The 13267-nt window shown below is 40.3% G+C and overlaps 1 protein-coding gene across 1 annotated transcript; it reads left to right on the forward strand.

Annotated features, from left to right (window-relative positions):
* The first annotated feature begins 9537 nt into the window (after positions 1 to 9537).
* Positions 9538 to 13135, forward strand: LOC113006941 (alpha-1,6-mannosyl-glycoprotein 2-beta-N-acetylglucosaminyltransferase). The gene is made up of 2 exons (XM_026143207.1): positions 9538 to 9740; positions 9856 to 13135. Exon 2 carries the CDS (start codon positions 10114 to 10116, stop codon positions 11368 to 11370), a length of 1257 nt encoding a protein of 418 aa, XP_025998992.1. The 5' UTR covers positions 9538 to 9740; positions 9856 to 10113; the 3' UTR covers positions 11371 to 13135.
* Positions 13136 to 13267: the final 132 nt, after the last annotated feature.

Genomic DNA, 13267 nt, shown 5'->3' on the forward strand with positions numbered 1-13267 from the left:
AAGGGATCAATACCTAGGAACCATAGAATAAATTACAAATGAACTTGACATAATACAAAAATCAAAAACTGAAAACGCTGTGTCAGGAGATCCAGGACCCTGACAGAAAGGTAAATGGCCTGCATTTGTATAGCACTTTTCTAGTCCCTAAGGACCCCAAAGCGCTTCACACTACATTCAGTCATTCACCCATTCACACACACACATTCACACACTGGCAATGGGAAGCTACATTGTAGCCACAGCTGGCCTGGGGCGCACTGACAGAGGCAAGGCTGCCAGACACTGGCGCCACCGGGCCCTCTGACCACCACCAGTAGGCAAACAGGGGGTTAGTATCTTGCCCAAGGATATTTGGCATGCAGCCAGGAGGCAGCCTGGGATCAAACCACTGACCGAGTGGCTGACCTGCTCTGCCACCTGAGCCACAGCCACCCAAGCAAAGGATCCAAAGTTTTGCATGGTGATGTATGATGTCATCCTCACTCACAGGGAATGAGAGGCGAGAGGAATCTGTGTACGTACTGTGTATATGGAGACACTTGAACACTACGCTTGAAAAAAGTTCTTGGCTGCATAAATAAAAAATGACTGCCTCAGGGCTGAAGGCTTTGGTCACATTTTTACATTTTGCTTTGCATTGCCTCTGGTGTTGTGTAAGACACTGAACATTTTCTGTTATTTCTACTGGCAAGACTGAAGAACACACAGTGTGCTGGCTTGTTGTTCCATTCAAATGGAAAACTCAGAAAATAGCTGCACATGTGTCTGCTGCTGGAGCAGCACTAATCAGTGGCAAATGATGGATGATGAGACTCACAACAGCTCGGATGAGTTTGGCATAATGTTTTGTTTGTGCAAAGGCTGCGTATAGGAACACGAAGTTCACTTTAAAAAACACTCTTCATTGGAAAATTTACCAGTGTGGAAACTTTTGTGACATGAGTAACCTAAAAGTTAATAAAGACAATGGTGATTGCATTGTGTGAACTTGTAGATATGATGAAAACAGCATTACGCCTTGGCTCAAAGTTGTTTGTACTATAAAATTATGTTGTATTATTAATTTGACTTACACCTGTAAGTCAAATTAATAATACAACATAATTTTATACAGACAGTAATGAACCAGCAGCTGCAGAAAACACATGTTAAAAACACCGTTATAATTTGGCACTGGTGTGGAATAGTTTGGTTAGGTTTAGGCACAAGCAAGGACTTGATACGGTTAATGAAGTGTTTATGGTTTGGATTAAAAGAAGTAGTACATATTAACCCTCCAGGACTTCTGTTTTCATGGTTAAAAAAAACAAAAAACAGTGAAGGCTCAGGAATGTTATGGTTACATGGATTTCCCATGTTGACGTGGAGTAATGTGGTGACGCTTTTGTTCACTGTGACCTGGCCTACAGACTTTGGGGAAACATAAATACATCATCTTATGTTCTCCTTTGCTCCTGTCATAATTAATAAGGCCACAAGACGGTGTTATTGCTAACATGTAAATATACAGGCACTGTACTATGTTGCAACCACATACTCTATATAAAAGATGGACTGGGTCACTATTGTGAAACCCATTCTACAACCTTCTATAATAATGGATATTGGAAATCACCATAAAGCTGGGGTTTATACTACAATTCACCCTGTACAGTTATGAACCAGGGAATTATCTATAGGGATACAGTTAATATGTAGTTATTTATTGAATTGGGCTGTAAATTTAAGAATTAAAACGTGCTGAAGCTTGTAGGCGATCGTGGCTCAAGAGTTGGGGGTTCGCCTTGTAACCGGTTCGAGCCCCGGCTTGGACAGTCTCGGTCCTTGTGTCCTTGGACAAGACACTTCACCCGTTGCCTACTGGTGGTGGTCAGAGGGCCCGGTGGCGCCACTGTCCGGCAGCCTCGCCTCTGTCAGTGCGCCCCAGAGTAGCTGTGGCTACAATGTAGCTTGCCATCACCAGTGTGTGAATGTGTGTGTGAGTGGGTGGATGACTGGTTGTGTAAAGCGCTTTGGGGTCCTTAGAAGCGCTATACAAATACAGGCCATTTACCATGAAGCTGGCTTAATTTTGTAGCAGTAGATGATGACATCTGGTCAACGATATAAAATTAAACTTTTTTCCTGTCGGGGCTGTTATAATCCCACATATCTCTGATAAGATCTGTATTTGTGACTTCAAACACAGGCTGTATATAAAAAATGGATGAACCTTCTTGTTCTAAAAGTTGAAGGAAGTGTGAAAGACTTAAATCTGCATTCTTTCTAATGGCCAGCAGGGGGGGACTCCTCTCCTGGCAAACAGACATTTGGCCGAAGAAACAACTACTAGAAACTTCTTGCTTAGTGCTTCAGTAGACTCTTTCCTGATGAATTTACTGTCTCATTCACTGATGTAGATTACTGGTGAATAAAACGTGATGTTTAGATTTGAAATTGTGATCAAAATAGAGAACAAAGACAATTATGGGTTTCTGATTATGTGACAACTCACCAGCCTATGAGCTACCTGTGTGCCTGAGTTTTTCCAGCAGAAAATGCCCAGCATAAGACTTCAGAATGGAATGGGGCTTTGGAGCGTGATGTCACGGGGATGGGCATGGAAAGGATTTTGGCCTGATGCGCCATTTTCTGGGGCCAAACAAAGCGCAAGCGAAAAAGAAGCGAAAGCACACACGACAGCCATGGTTCGTACTTGCTGTGTGGTCGGCTGTAATGTTTGATCGCACGACTGGCAAAAGAATAAGCTTGAGAATGGTTTGTCTTTTTATTCTTTCCCAACCTGGAAGCAACATGAGGGAGCTCATATAGCGGACCTTACCAAACGAAGGCGTCTAGCCTGGATAGCAGCCGTGAGACGAGCTGATATGCAGTTCTCTTCCATCTCCAGATATCTGTTGGTGTGCTCCAGACATTTTCATTCCGGTAAGTTCTATATATGTTCATATCACTCTTTATAGCTTAATAATATTATTGTTTGTGGTCTCGGAGGTTATAGAAATTGCGAACAAACATCGACTGGAGACATACATGCTATGTAACGATACGCTAATTCTTTCGCACAACTGTAGGGAAGCCTGCCTATGAAATGTATGTAATATCTTGCTCGATTACCAGTGAGGTAGTTTGCATCAATTTTACAATTATGGACACATAATATGACAACGAGATTTTAGCAGTTCATTGATAAATGTATAACATTAATTGTTGTGGGGGGTGTAATTACGAAACTGGTTCGCAGTGTAAACGCTTACTCCACAAACAAGATACGTAAAGATATCGGGGTAAGACAATGGCGTCAAGTCATCGGGGTCTTTACTCCACTGCCGTATTTCATATGGGTCCACATTTGCGATGCACTCTATTTTTTTGCAAGTACCACCACTTCGCCTCTGGATGCAATCGGTCTGTATACCGTCCATTTTCTTTTGACCTCCTTTTAAGCATGTTTCTTGTAGTCGTCGTTCCAACACAGTGTTTGTTTTGATTCGTGGCCCTGGAAGATGGCGCCGCGCTCCCACAATAGATTGCGGCGTGACGTCAACTCCAAAGCCCTATTTCACTAATCAACAACTGACATGATGGCTGTGTTCATCCTTTATTTACAGTCTTTGCTTTCAACACAACCTGCTAACGTTATAAGAATATCTTCATCACTAATGATCATTGTTAGCAGACACAGGATTCTCTTGGGTATTTATGAAGCTTGGCCTTGCTCCATGCTTGCTCAAATCTTTTGCACCATTTTCATGCCAGACGACTGGGAGGAGACTAGCAATGCTTCTTCTGCACCAGAAGGAAGCACACTGTCACAATCTGGCGAGGGCAGACTGTATGAATTGACGAGAAGGACCCAAAACACAGACTCCAAGGAACAGGGAACAAAACTTGAATGTTAATAAAAAGTGAGCCGTTTAATGAGGCTGGTAAAAAAAAAAAAAAGGTACAACAAAGGGCAAGGCAAACTGAAGTAAAACTAACATTAACCTAAACTGAAAGAACTAACCAAACAACAGGAAAAACTTGGACATGAACTCTAGAAACATGGCATGGAAAACATGACGTGAACAACAGACAACCTGACAAAGACTGACCAGAAACACACAGACTAAATACACACAAGGGTGATTAGGGGAAGTGGAAATACATGGGGAAACAGCTGACACTAGTCTGACATAACGAGACAAAGGAAGCAAAGCTGACTACACTGACATAGGACACAGACCTTCAAAATAAAACAGGAACATGAGATGCAGACAAGACAATATAAACCTGACAACATAAGACAGGATGAAACAAAAAGGGTGAGGGAAACTGAAATACGGGGGAAGAAAACACAAGGAGTCTAATGACCAAATGAACTTCGCTAATCTAATGAACTTAAACATAAACAACATCCAAATAAACTAAAACTTAAAACACTGGGGCAACAGACCCAGGAAACTGACACACACGCATTAGGAGAATTGAATACCATCTTGAGAGTGTCTGATTAGCAACAGCTCCATTTTTCAGCATGATATTGATCCAACACTGCAGAGCACTATCAGTTACAGATTGGCCTCCCCAGAATCTGGACCTCAACATTATTGAAGCAATGTGGGATCATCATCATCATCTTAACACAGAATAGAATATCAAATGATTTGAATAAAGAATAACTGTTACCTCAGTGCAATAGATGGTGCTTAGTGCAACCATGAATCCACACATCAACTTTTTGTAAACACATGTTCCTTTATGGCATAAATAAATATATAGGCACATATGCAGTTTTTCTTACCCTCTGATCTAAATGTGAGAAAGCCCCTCTTAACACATGTCCATAAAACAGTCTCAGTTTGTGGGAGAAAATAATAATAACAATTAATAATGAATGTTTGTTTTGGTTTTTTTAAAGAACCAACAACCCAGAGTTCACCCATGTCTAAACCCAAATGCTCTCTACATCACAAACTACATACAAACTAATGTCAGGGGACTGTGCTGCTAGGAATAAATTCACCACAGTGCAAAGATGATAATGAGATAAACACATAAATTCAATTTATAAGAAAGGAACTTAATATTTGGAGTTCACATTGAATCTCTCTGTCTCCCCGGTGGGTGTTTCCCTTAAACAGCAAGTCTAAGTGGGACAAAACCTTTAGTCTCTGACGTAAGTGCAGAGGAACGGAGCTGATGCCATCTATTGATTAGTTCCACATTCCTGTTATTTGGAGGCTCAGGACACAGTGTACTTCTCAAAGAAGTAAATGTTGAGGATGAATCTTCTATATGTTCCTCATCTGTGCACATGTGCAATGCCTGTTGTGGGTGGGGGGTGAAAATAGAGTGGTTCTTACAGCTCACAAAAGTGAAATCTGTTCAGGGACTGCTTTATGAGAGTTTGATCCAAAGATCGACTGGAAAAAGCTGCAGTGTGGATACTTATTAGAAGCACATGTCCTGTTTAAAAGTCAGTACATTGCCTGCTACAACTCAAAGTTTTACTTGGTATTTCCTTAGTAATCTCAGATACCCTGACTCAGGGTCCCTGAGACCTCAGTTGTTTCAGAATTACAACAATGCAGAACTGGTATGTTGGGTGTACAGCTAAGCTTCAACACATTTCACATTTTTTTTCTTTACCTGTGATCAAAGTTGGGGAGAAAAGCTCATAGTGCTATGTTGCTCACTGGCACCATCCAGTGGCTACAATTAAAAAAATGGCACAGGTCATGTGAGTCATACGTTTCTGGGTGACTGACTCACGCTTGGATTACGAGTTCATGGCATTCATCTGGCTGGGCTTTCTATAGTTTCCCTTTGTTAGATCATTAAGAGCATGAATTTCTTATAAATGGCTGTGACGTCTGCTTTGTGGATGAACTGGTAGAAAACATCTTGTTTTAAACCTCCCGTCTGGAGGCTGGCCACACATGACGCAAATGATCACTTACCTGCAGCTGATCAAGCCTCATCGGGGAGCTCTTTAACAGTGTGGCTGAGCGCTCCTCGGGGTGTTTAGGATTTCCAAATCTTCTGTGAAGAAGGGGAAGAAGCGTGGGGCTTTTTCCTGGCTGAGGTTCAGATAACTGTTGATGCTACACAAGGGGCTTCAAGGCATGAGAACCCCTGGCTGCACTGGGACGGGACTCACTGAAGTCTGGGAAATAAACATCCAGAAACAACACATCCACACCCTGACTTAAATTTACATTCCTTATAGTAATATGGTTATTTCCTGCGTTTGGTCAAATAAAATACAGGTGTCATGTATTTTTACTCTTCCATTTTCCACACCTGGGAAGTAATATATCAAGCCTTGAGGAGCCTTAAAGTTGCTTCTCTCAACAGAGCCACACAGTGGCCAAACCCTTACACTGTTACAATACAACCATGCCAATACTTTAAAATATTATGTTATAATAATCATTTACAAACTTCTATACTGTTCAAACAATAATATGAAATGGGGTTTTTTTTATTTTATGGACAGTGATGTTTGTGGATTATTTTCTGTTTCTTTTATCATTATTATATTTCTTTATAATATTCATTTTTGTTCTCTATCTTGTATTTGCTTTGATTTTTTTCTGTGCTAATTTCTTTTCTTTTCTTTTCTTTCTTTCTTTTTTTTTCTTTTCTTTTTTTTTAAACAAACAAACAACAAAAAAACACAAAACTATGTTTATTGTAAATAATGCCTGAAGGACTGTGTGTTCCAGAAGTGGAGCAGACGGTCTGTTCCACTTCTGGTGGCATCTGAAACTAAATCACTAAAGAAAATAGAATAGTTATTACATGGAAACAGAATTGATTCCTATTAAAATACAGCAGACATTGGTGTATACGAACTGTTTTAATATTAAAATAGTAAAAACAACAACTCTACTTAGATTAGTAAGTCTACAGATCAGAAATAAGGCTTTTCAGTTTAATGCACTGCCAGACTATAATGTATTAAACTGCGACCCCTAATGGCCTGAAAATGTAACGACCTCTCTGCGCGTTGTCCTGTTCTGCCGTAAAAATGACCACATTCTGACTCCTTCACTGGCTTTCACTTAGCAAAAACGAAAAACACACGAAGTCTTAAAAACGGAAGGCTATGTTTTTGTCGTGTTTCTGAAAGCATCAGTGCTAACAGTTAAATAAAGTGAACTGTGATGAAAGTACACATCCACTATAATCACACTGGAAAAACACCTGTCAGACTGCTTTAAATCAGGCTGTACTATAGTTTATTAGAAATAAAGTTTTTAGTTAAAAACAGGCTTTATCATGCGCGTGTCTGCTGGTAAACCACAGCACAGTTTCAATTGACTAAAGCCTCTGACAGGCGTTCCTCAACATTTGCAATTCAAATAAAGCTTTTGTCAAGATATGCTTCTGCTGTATTGGGCAGCTAAACGTAGTCATCTTTAGATATGTTTTTTTGACAGTCTGGCATAAACTATCAGTCCTAAAAAAAGACAACCTCCTGATTACAGACTGATAACTGTCACTCAACAGATACTAGAGATGCTCGCTGAAATGGATTTCAAGTTAAGTGATTTCCATGAAAATGATCTCAGTGGAGCACACTGGCCTGCTCATTTGTATGATGTGGAGAAAGTGGCACTGCCTACAGAAGATCTTCCTTTGAGAATAGTGGGCTTTAAAGACAAAATGTTCATTCTACTAAAAACAAAAAGAAAGGAAAAGGAAACAGTAGATGCAAATGTGTGTCACACGTTTCCTATTAGCAACCTGTGCCACTGACAGTAAACAAGTATGCTGCATTTCCATGATGGTGATATGTGTTTTGCATTTGCACATTTAACTATCTCTATTGTGTTTAACTCTCTCTATTCTTTTCTTTTGTAAAGTCATGTAATCTCAGTAGCACCTTGAGAAACAAAGGAAACATCCAAAATCAAGGAATAAAACAATGCTGACCTCTCTCATCATTTGACCACAAACCATGAAACTGAAAATCTGGTATTTGTGTTTATTCTACTTATTTATTTATATTATATAGCAGAGATAATACAAAACACACATATACTGTACCAGACATAGCTAAAAGGTCATTTCCAACCGTCGCTCCTGGATGGAAAGAATTTATTGTTAAGCCATAACATCTTTAGTTCCATCTCCTTTTGTTAGGTTTCTTCCTATCAGGAGGATCAAGCTTTCCAGCCTCAGAGTTTCAGGAGTTACACCTCATGCTTTTGTTATGTGTTGAACCAGTCAGACCTGAACAGATCGGGGGGGGGGGGGTCCATTGTGTTTCCTTTCATGAACGATGTAGAACTAGCCCAAAGTCAGTAAGGCCACAGAAACATTTACGTGTATAAGGAGGCATGAACAGTGACTGGGTCACAACAGTATGGAACAGTATAACTATACAACATTTACAGCATTCATTTTTTCCCTGGTGTTTTTTTTCCGCAATCCCTATCTGCAAAGAAAATCAGAATTGCATGTGCTGGTGTGACATGACATCGTTGATTGGGGCAAGAATCCAGCAGGGTGTAAAGCATAGGTTGAGGAAACTGAAATAACCTAAAACAATTTTTTTTTATTGTAAGGTCAATAGATTAAGAGTATACCAGATAGGCAGTTGACTGAAACACAAATATAATTCACTACTGCAACACAACCGGTATAAAGTGTTGTAATGTGGTCCTCGATTTGTTACCAGGCTGTTTTTAGTTTGTTACATTTATCAATGGAAACAATGCTAACCAGCTTAGCTGATAACAAAAAAGCTATAAATAATGCAAAAAAGAAACAGTTTGTATATTATATACAGAACTGATCACCTTTATGTTTTCAGACTTACAGTCAGCCAAAAAATAAATAATAACAAATATTTGTGACCGAGATCAATCTAATCTCAACTTTCTTTCGTTAGTATTGACCAGTGACCCACATGTTTAGTGTTTCTACAGGTCAGACTGCAGAACTTCCCAGGTGGTTGTAGCTAATATGGTAAACATGGAGGGTTGTGACATGCCGAAGGTAACACACTTAACAAATACTCCTACTTTGAAATCCCAGGCCTCGCCCAGGGAGGGTGTGCCATCACAGTTCCCAGCTACTTCCACTGGGAGATGATGTGACAGCAACAAAAGGCAGCTTTATAGCGTGGGTGGATTCTTAAAGGTTCAGTTTAGAATGGGACATTTCAAATGATGTACAGTCCTTATTCTAGCTTACATCACAGATTAATAGGGTGCTCTCCAAACCACCCAAAATAACTTCCCTCATCACCTGAATGTAACCAGAGTGCCATGCCTCCTTTAGCATCCCTAACCTTGATTCCACTCCAAATAGATTTGTTTTTTCAATTTAGGGGCAGAACGCTTACTCGAATGAGAAGTAAAAAGGGAGAAAAAAGGAGAGCAAAAAACAAACAGTCCCAGTCACTCTTATTTCACTCAATGGCTTTAGTACCTACATACAACAGTCTAATTTCATACACCACGTAATAAGCAAATATCTAATTCCAAAGTCTTTGCAGTGAAAGCAGTACCCTTCTATAAAACATTCGCTATCATTTACCAATCAAATGGGCTCTGATCTACATTTCCTTCTCATGTTACGGAGCTATACGCAGGATCATGATTTGCTGAGCAGGACGTCGCACTCTCCCCCAGTTGGTTGGATTGTACACGTCAGCAGTCAACAAGTTGAACCCAACATGTATCACAGTCCTATCATCCTCTTCCTGGTAGTATCGTGTTGACACAGTACAACTACTTCGGGTAAGTAAAACAAGCTAACAACGGACAGTTAACTTCCCTTTTTCTTAACCGCTAAATGTACACGTAAGTTTTATGAAGTTGGTCAAACCGCTTGCTTCTACTTTTCCACACACAGGTGTTAAAAACAAGCGGCAGGAGCGACTGTGTAACAAATGACACGGCTCTCCTCTGGAAAGCCCTCGACATCTTTTTTAGAGCAACCGTCAGGAAGCGTTTGACACACGGTTCAAGAACTGTCACGCGACAATGGAGCGTTCATGAGGAGGAGCGCGAGGACGCAATGTTGCACGGAAGTTTGTGGCGAAGAGGCGCGCGACAAGGTGAATGAACGCCACTGCTATTTAACTCCGGAGTGTGTTTTTACTTAAAGAAAATGAGGTTTCGGCTGCTCAAGAGGAATCTGCTCGCTCTTCTCGGCATTTCATTCGTAGTTGTTACTCTTTTGTTTTCAACACGCGTGTTATTAGTTTCTGATGACACAAGCGGACCCGGTAACACCGTAAAAAAGAACCCGGGCGTGAGCTCTAGTGACCCGGTAAAGTTGAACTTCAGGTCGCTGTCAGAGCTAACTCAGTCCGTTTACAGTGCCAACTTAAAGCAGTCTGTTTACAATGCAGACAGATTTCCAGGGGACCCTCGGCTGGTGCTGGTTGTGCAAGTCCACAACAGACCAGAATACCTCAGCCTGCTTATCAAATCTTTGGCCAAAGCTGCTGAGGTCCACAGCTTCCTCCTCATCTTTAGCCATGACTATTTTTCAGAGGAAATCAACACAATTGTTCAAGGGATAACTTTCTGCAAGGTACTGCAGATTTATTTCCCCTTCAGCACTCAGCTGTATCCCAGAGAGTTTCCTGGGCAGGATCCACGAGACTGCCCCCGAGACATATCCAAGGACAGGGCTCTGGAAACAGAATGCCTCAATGCAGAACACCCCGACTCCTACGGTCATTACAGAGAAGCCTTCATCACTCAAACCAAACACCACTGGTGGTGGAAGCTGCACTTCGTGTGGGAGCGAGTGCAGGCGATGCAGGGCTACAGTGGCTATGCAGTATTTCTAGAGGAAGACAACTACATCTTACCAGACTTTTTCCATTTTTATAAATCAATGATCGAGTTCAGAAAAAACAACTGCCCAGACTGTGACTTGCTGGCTTTGGGTAACCATAATGGCCTGGATGGTTTCACCGCACTATCCAACAAGGTGTTGACCACAGGCTGGATGTCCACCAAACACAACATAGGCATGGCCATCTCCAGGGAGGTGTACTACAAGCTGATGGGGTGCAACAATGAATTCTGCACGTACGACGACTACAACTGGGACTGGACTTTGCAGCACATCTCTGGAACCTGCATATCGAAGCCCCTCAAAGTGGCGGCAGCACTGGGCTCCAGGGTTCTTCACACAGGAGACTGTGGACTTCACCAGAAGGAGAACTGCAGACCAGAGTGGGCCGCGCAGAAGGTTGACGAAGGACTTCAGAAAGCTAAGGCCGGCCTCTTTCCTCCATCACTTGTCCTCGATGGTGCAGAACCGGTGGCGCACAAAGCGCACATGAAGAACGGAGGATGGGGAGACATTCGCGATCACATCCTATGTAATAACTACGCCAAACGACTCTGAACTGCGACTTTTTAACATTCTACAGGTGTGCCATCTGAAAAAGACTTTTTCAGGCTTTTTAGGGGCTGCATTGGGTTGTCTTTGCTTTCAGTGTATTGTTTTTGTTTGTTTTCTTTTTAAATGATCACCCCCCAAAATTGGACCAAATCACATCTAAACATACTGCATTGTTCAGCACAGTAAAGACAATATTTTTTTTTCTTAAATTACCAAAGATGTATGGGTGCCAACACCTTTTGTTGAAATTTGTTCTGTATGCTGCCTGCAAGCTCAGTTCAACTGAATGTCAGCAGCTCTCTGGGTTTCCTACAAGCCACAAAATTAGACTATATATATATTGCACTTTGTTGTAAACTGAGAGTAAACCATATCCAGAGTGTGCACATACGCACTGTCATTTCTGAATTTATTTGCGAATTCTGTAACTTGGAGCACTGCACTCATTTATTTACATTTACATTTCAGTTTGTTGCAACATGATTTTGACACTGTTATTATCAAATGTTTGAAATTAAATGTTTTTACTCATGTGCGTCTTTGGTACGTTTTAAAGTAAAGACGCGTATAATTCAGACTTACAGCTTTAATCAAAGTGTGAAAGACAGTACATGAGGAACGTTGCAGCATCATCTTACAGCAGATGTTTGTAAGCTAGCTGTTGGAATGAATGACTTTGTAAATGGAATTTTCTTTGTAACATTCAGTGTCTGTCTGATATAAATGGGGATCTCTCTTTTGGGGTGAAAATGACAATTTAATCAGTTTCCAACTCCCTGACTTATTGATTCCCAGTTGTAAAAGCAGGAGGTGGCTTATTCTCTTTCTGATATGCAAAAGTGAACTATTTGGAAGCAGGATCAGGGTCTTGTAATGCTGCATTTCTACATTAGCACCTTTTTATTGTTGACAAAATGGACTAAATGATAATGTAATTATCTGTTATGGTTCTATAGAAAAAATCTTTTTCAAGTGCAAATGTTGGGTGAATAAAACTAGGTGTAATGATACATTTAGTGCCTTTAAGCTGACCTAATATGCCTTTTCTGCCTGGCCTTCTTTTAGAATAGATTTTAAAGCTGTATTGTTAACATTGTTTTTGACCAGAAATTCCAGTAATGCAGAATAACATTTGTTTTGATAGTTTATGGTCTTTGTCCATTCGATATTTAGGGAAAGTGAAATGTGAATGTTGCTTTTTACCAAAATGTTCAGTCTGTAGTTTGTAAAGAATATTTTTACACTGGCATTGTGTATACTATAGGTGTAATACCTGGTGTGATCTGGTTTTGGTGCACCTCTGTGTGCTCTCTAACAACTGAAATGAATGTGATAATGAAATGATTCCTACAGTACACACAAGTACTTTATACACAACACTTTATCTGGTGTATGTGTGTGTACCTGTTGTTTTGCTGATTCCTGACTTGCTGAGAATGAGACAAACTATTTTTTTTGTCATTGTTTTTATTATGTTGATATTAATGATCTAGCTCATTGCTCACTTTTGAAGGATGATGGGAAAATAAAATAAATGTTATCCCTTGTGACACTTTTCTTTTACACTTCTAAACATACTGCCATTAATGTATTCACTAAATAATGCTTCAGTTACAACCAGTTATTGTAATTGGTTCTTCCGGGAAACATTCCTAAGAATTTAGCGCTACATAGAAGTATGTCCTACTGGTCAGTGGGCATTTATACATATTGAATGTGTTTTTGTACTGGTCATCAAATAAAAATGGCAGCGTTTCAGACAATCAAAGATCAGTGTGTATGCCATGGGTGTCTGTTTTTTTTTTTTTTTTTTTAAAGGTTATTCTTGGGAAAGTGATGCTTTGCATATACTGGAAAGGTATTTCCAGGAAATTGTTGGAATATAATGTAACACCTTGAA

This window comes from Astatotilapia calliptera, chromosome 15 (assembly GCF_900246225.1).
Source record: "Astatotilapia calliptera chromosome 15, fAstCal1.2, whole genome shotgun sequence".
Taxonomy (NCBI): domain Eukaryota; kingdom Metazoa; phylum Chordata; class Actinopteri; order Cichliformes; family Cichlidae; genus Astatotilapia; species Astatotilapia calliptera.

Coding starts and splice junctions, on each gene's coding strand:
- LOC113006941 (XM_026143207.1), top strand. CDS start 10,114: ATGAGGTTTCGGCTGCTCAAGAGGAATCTGCTCGCTCTTCTCGGCATT.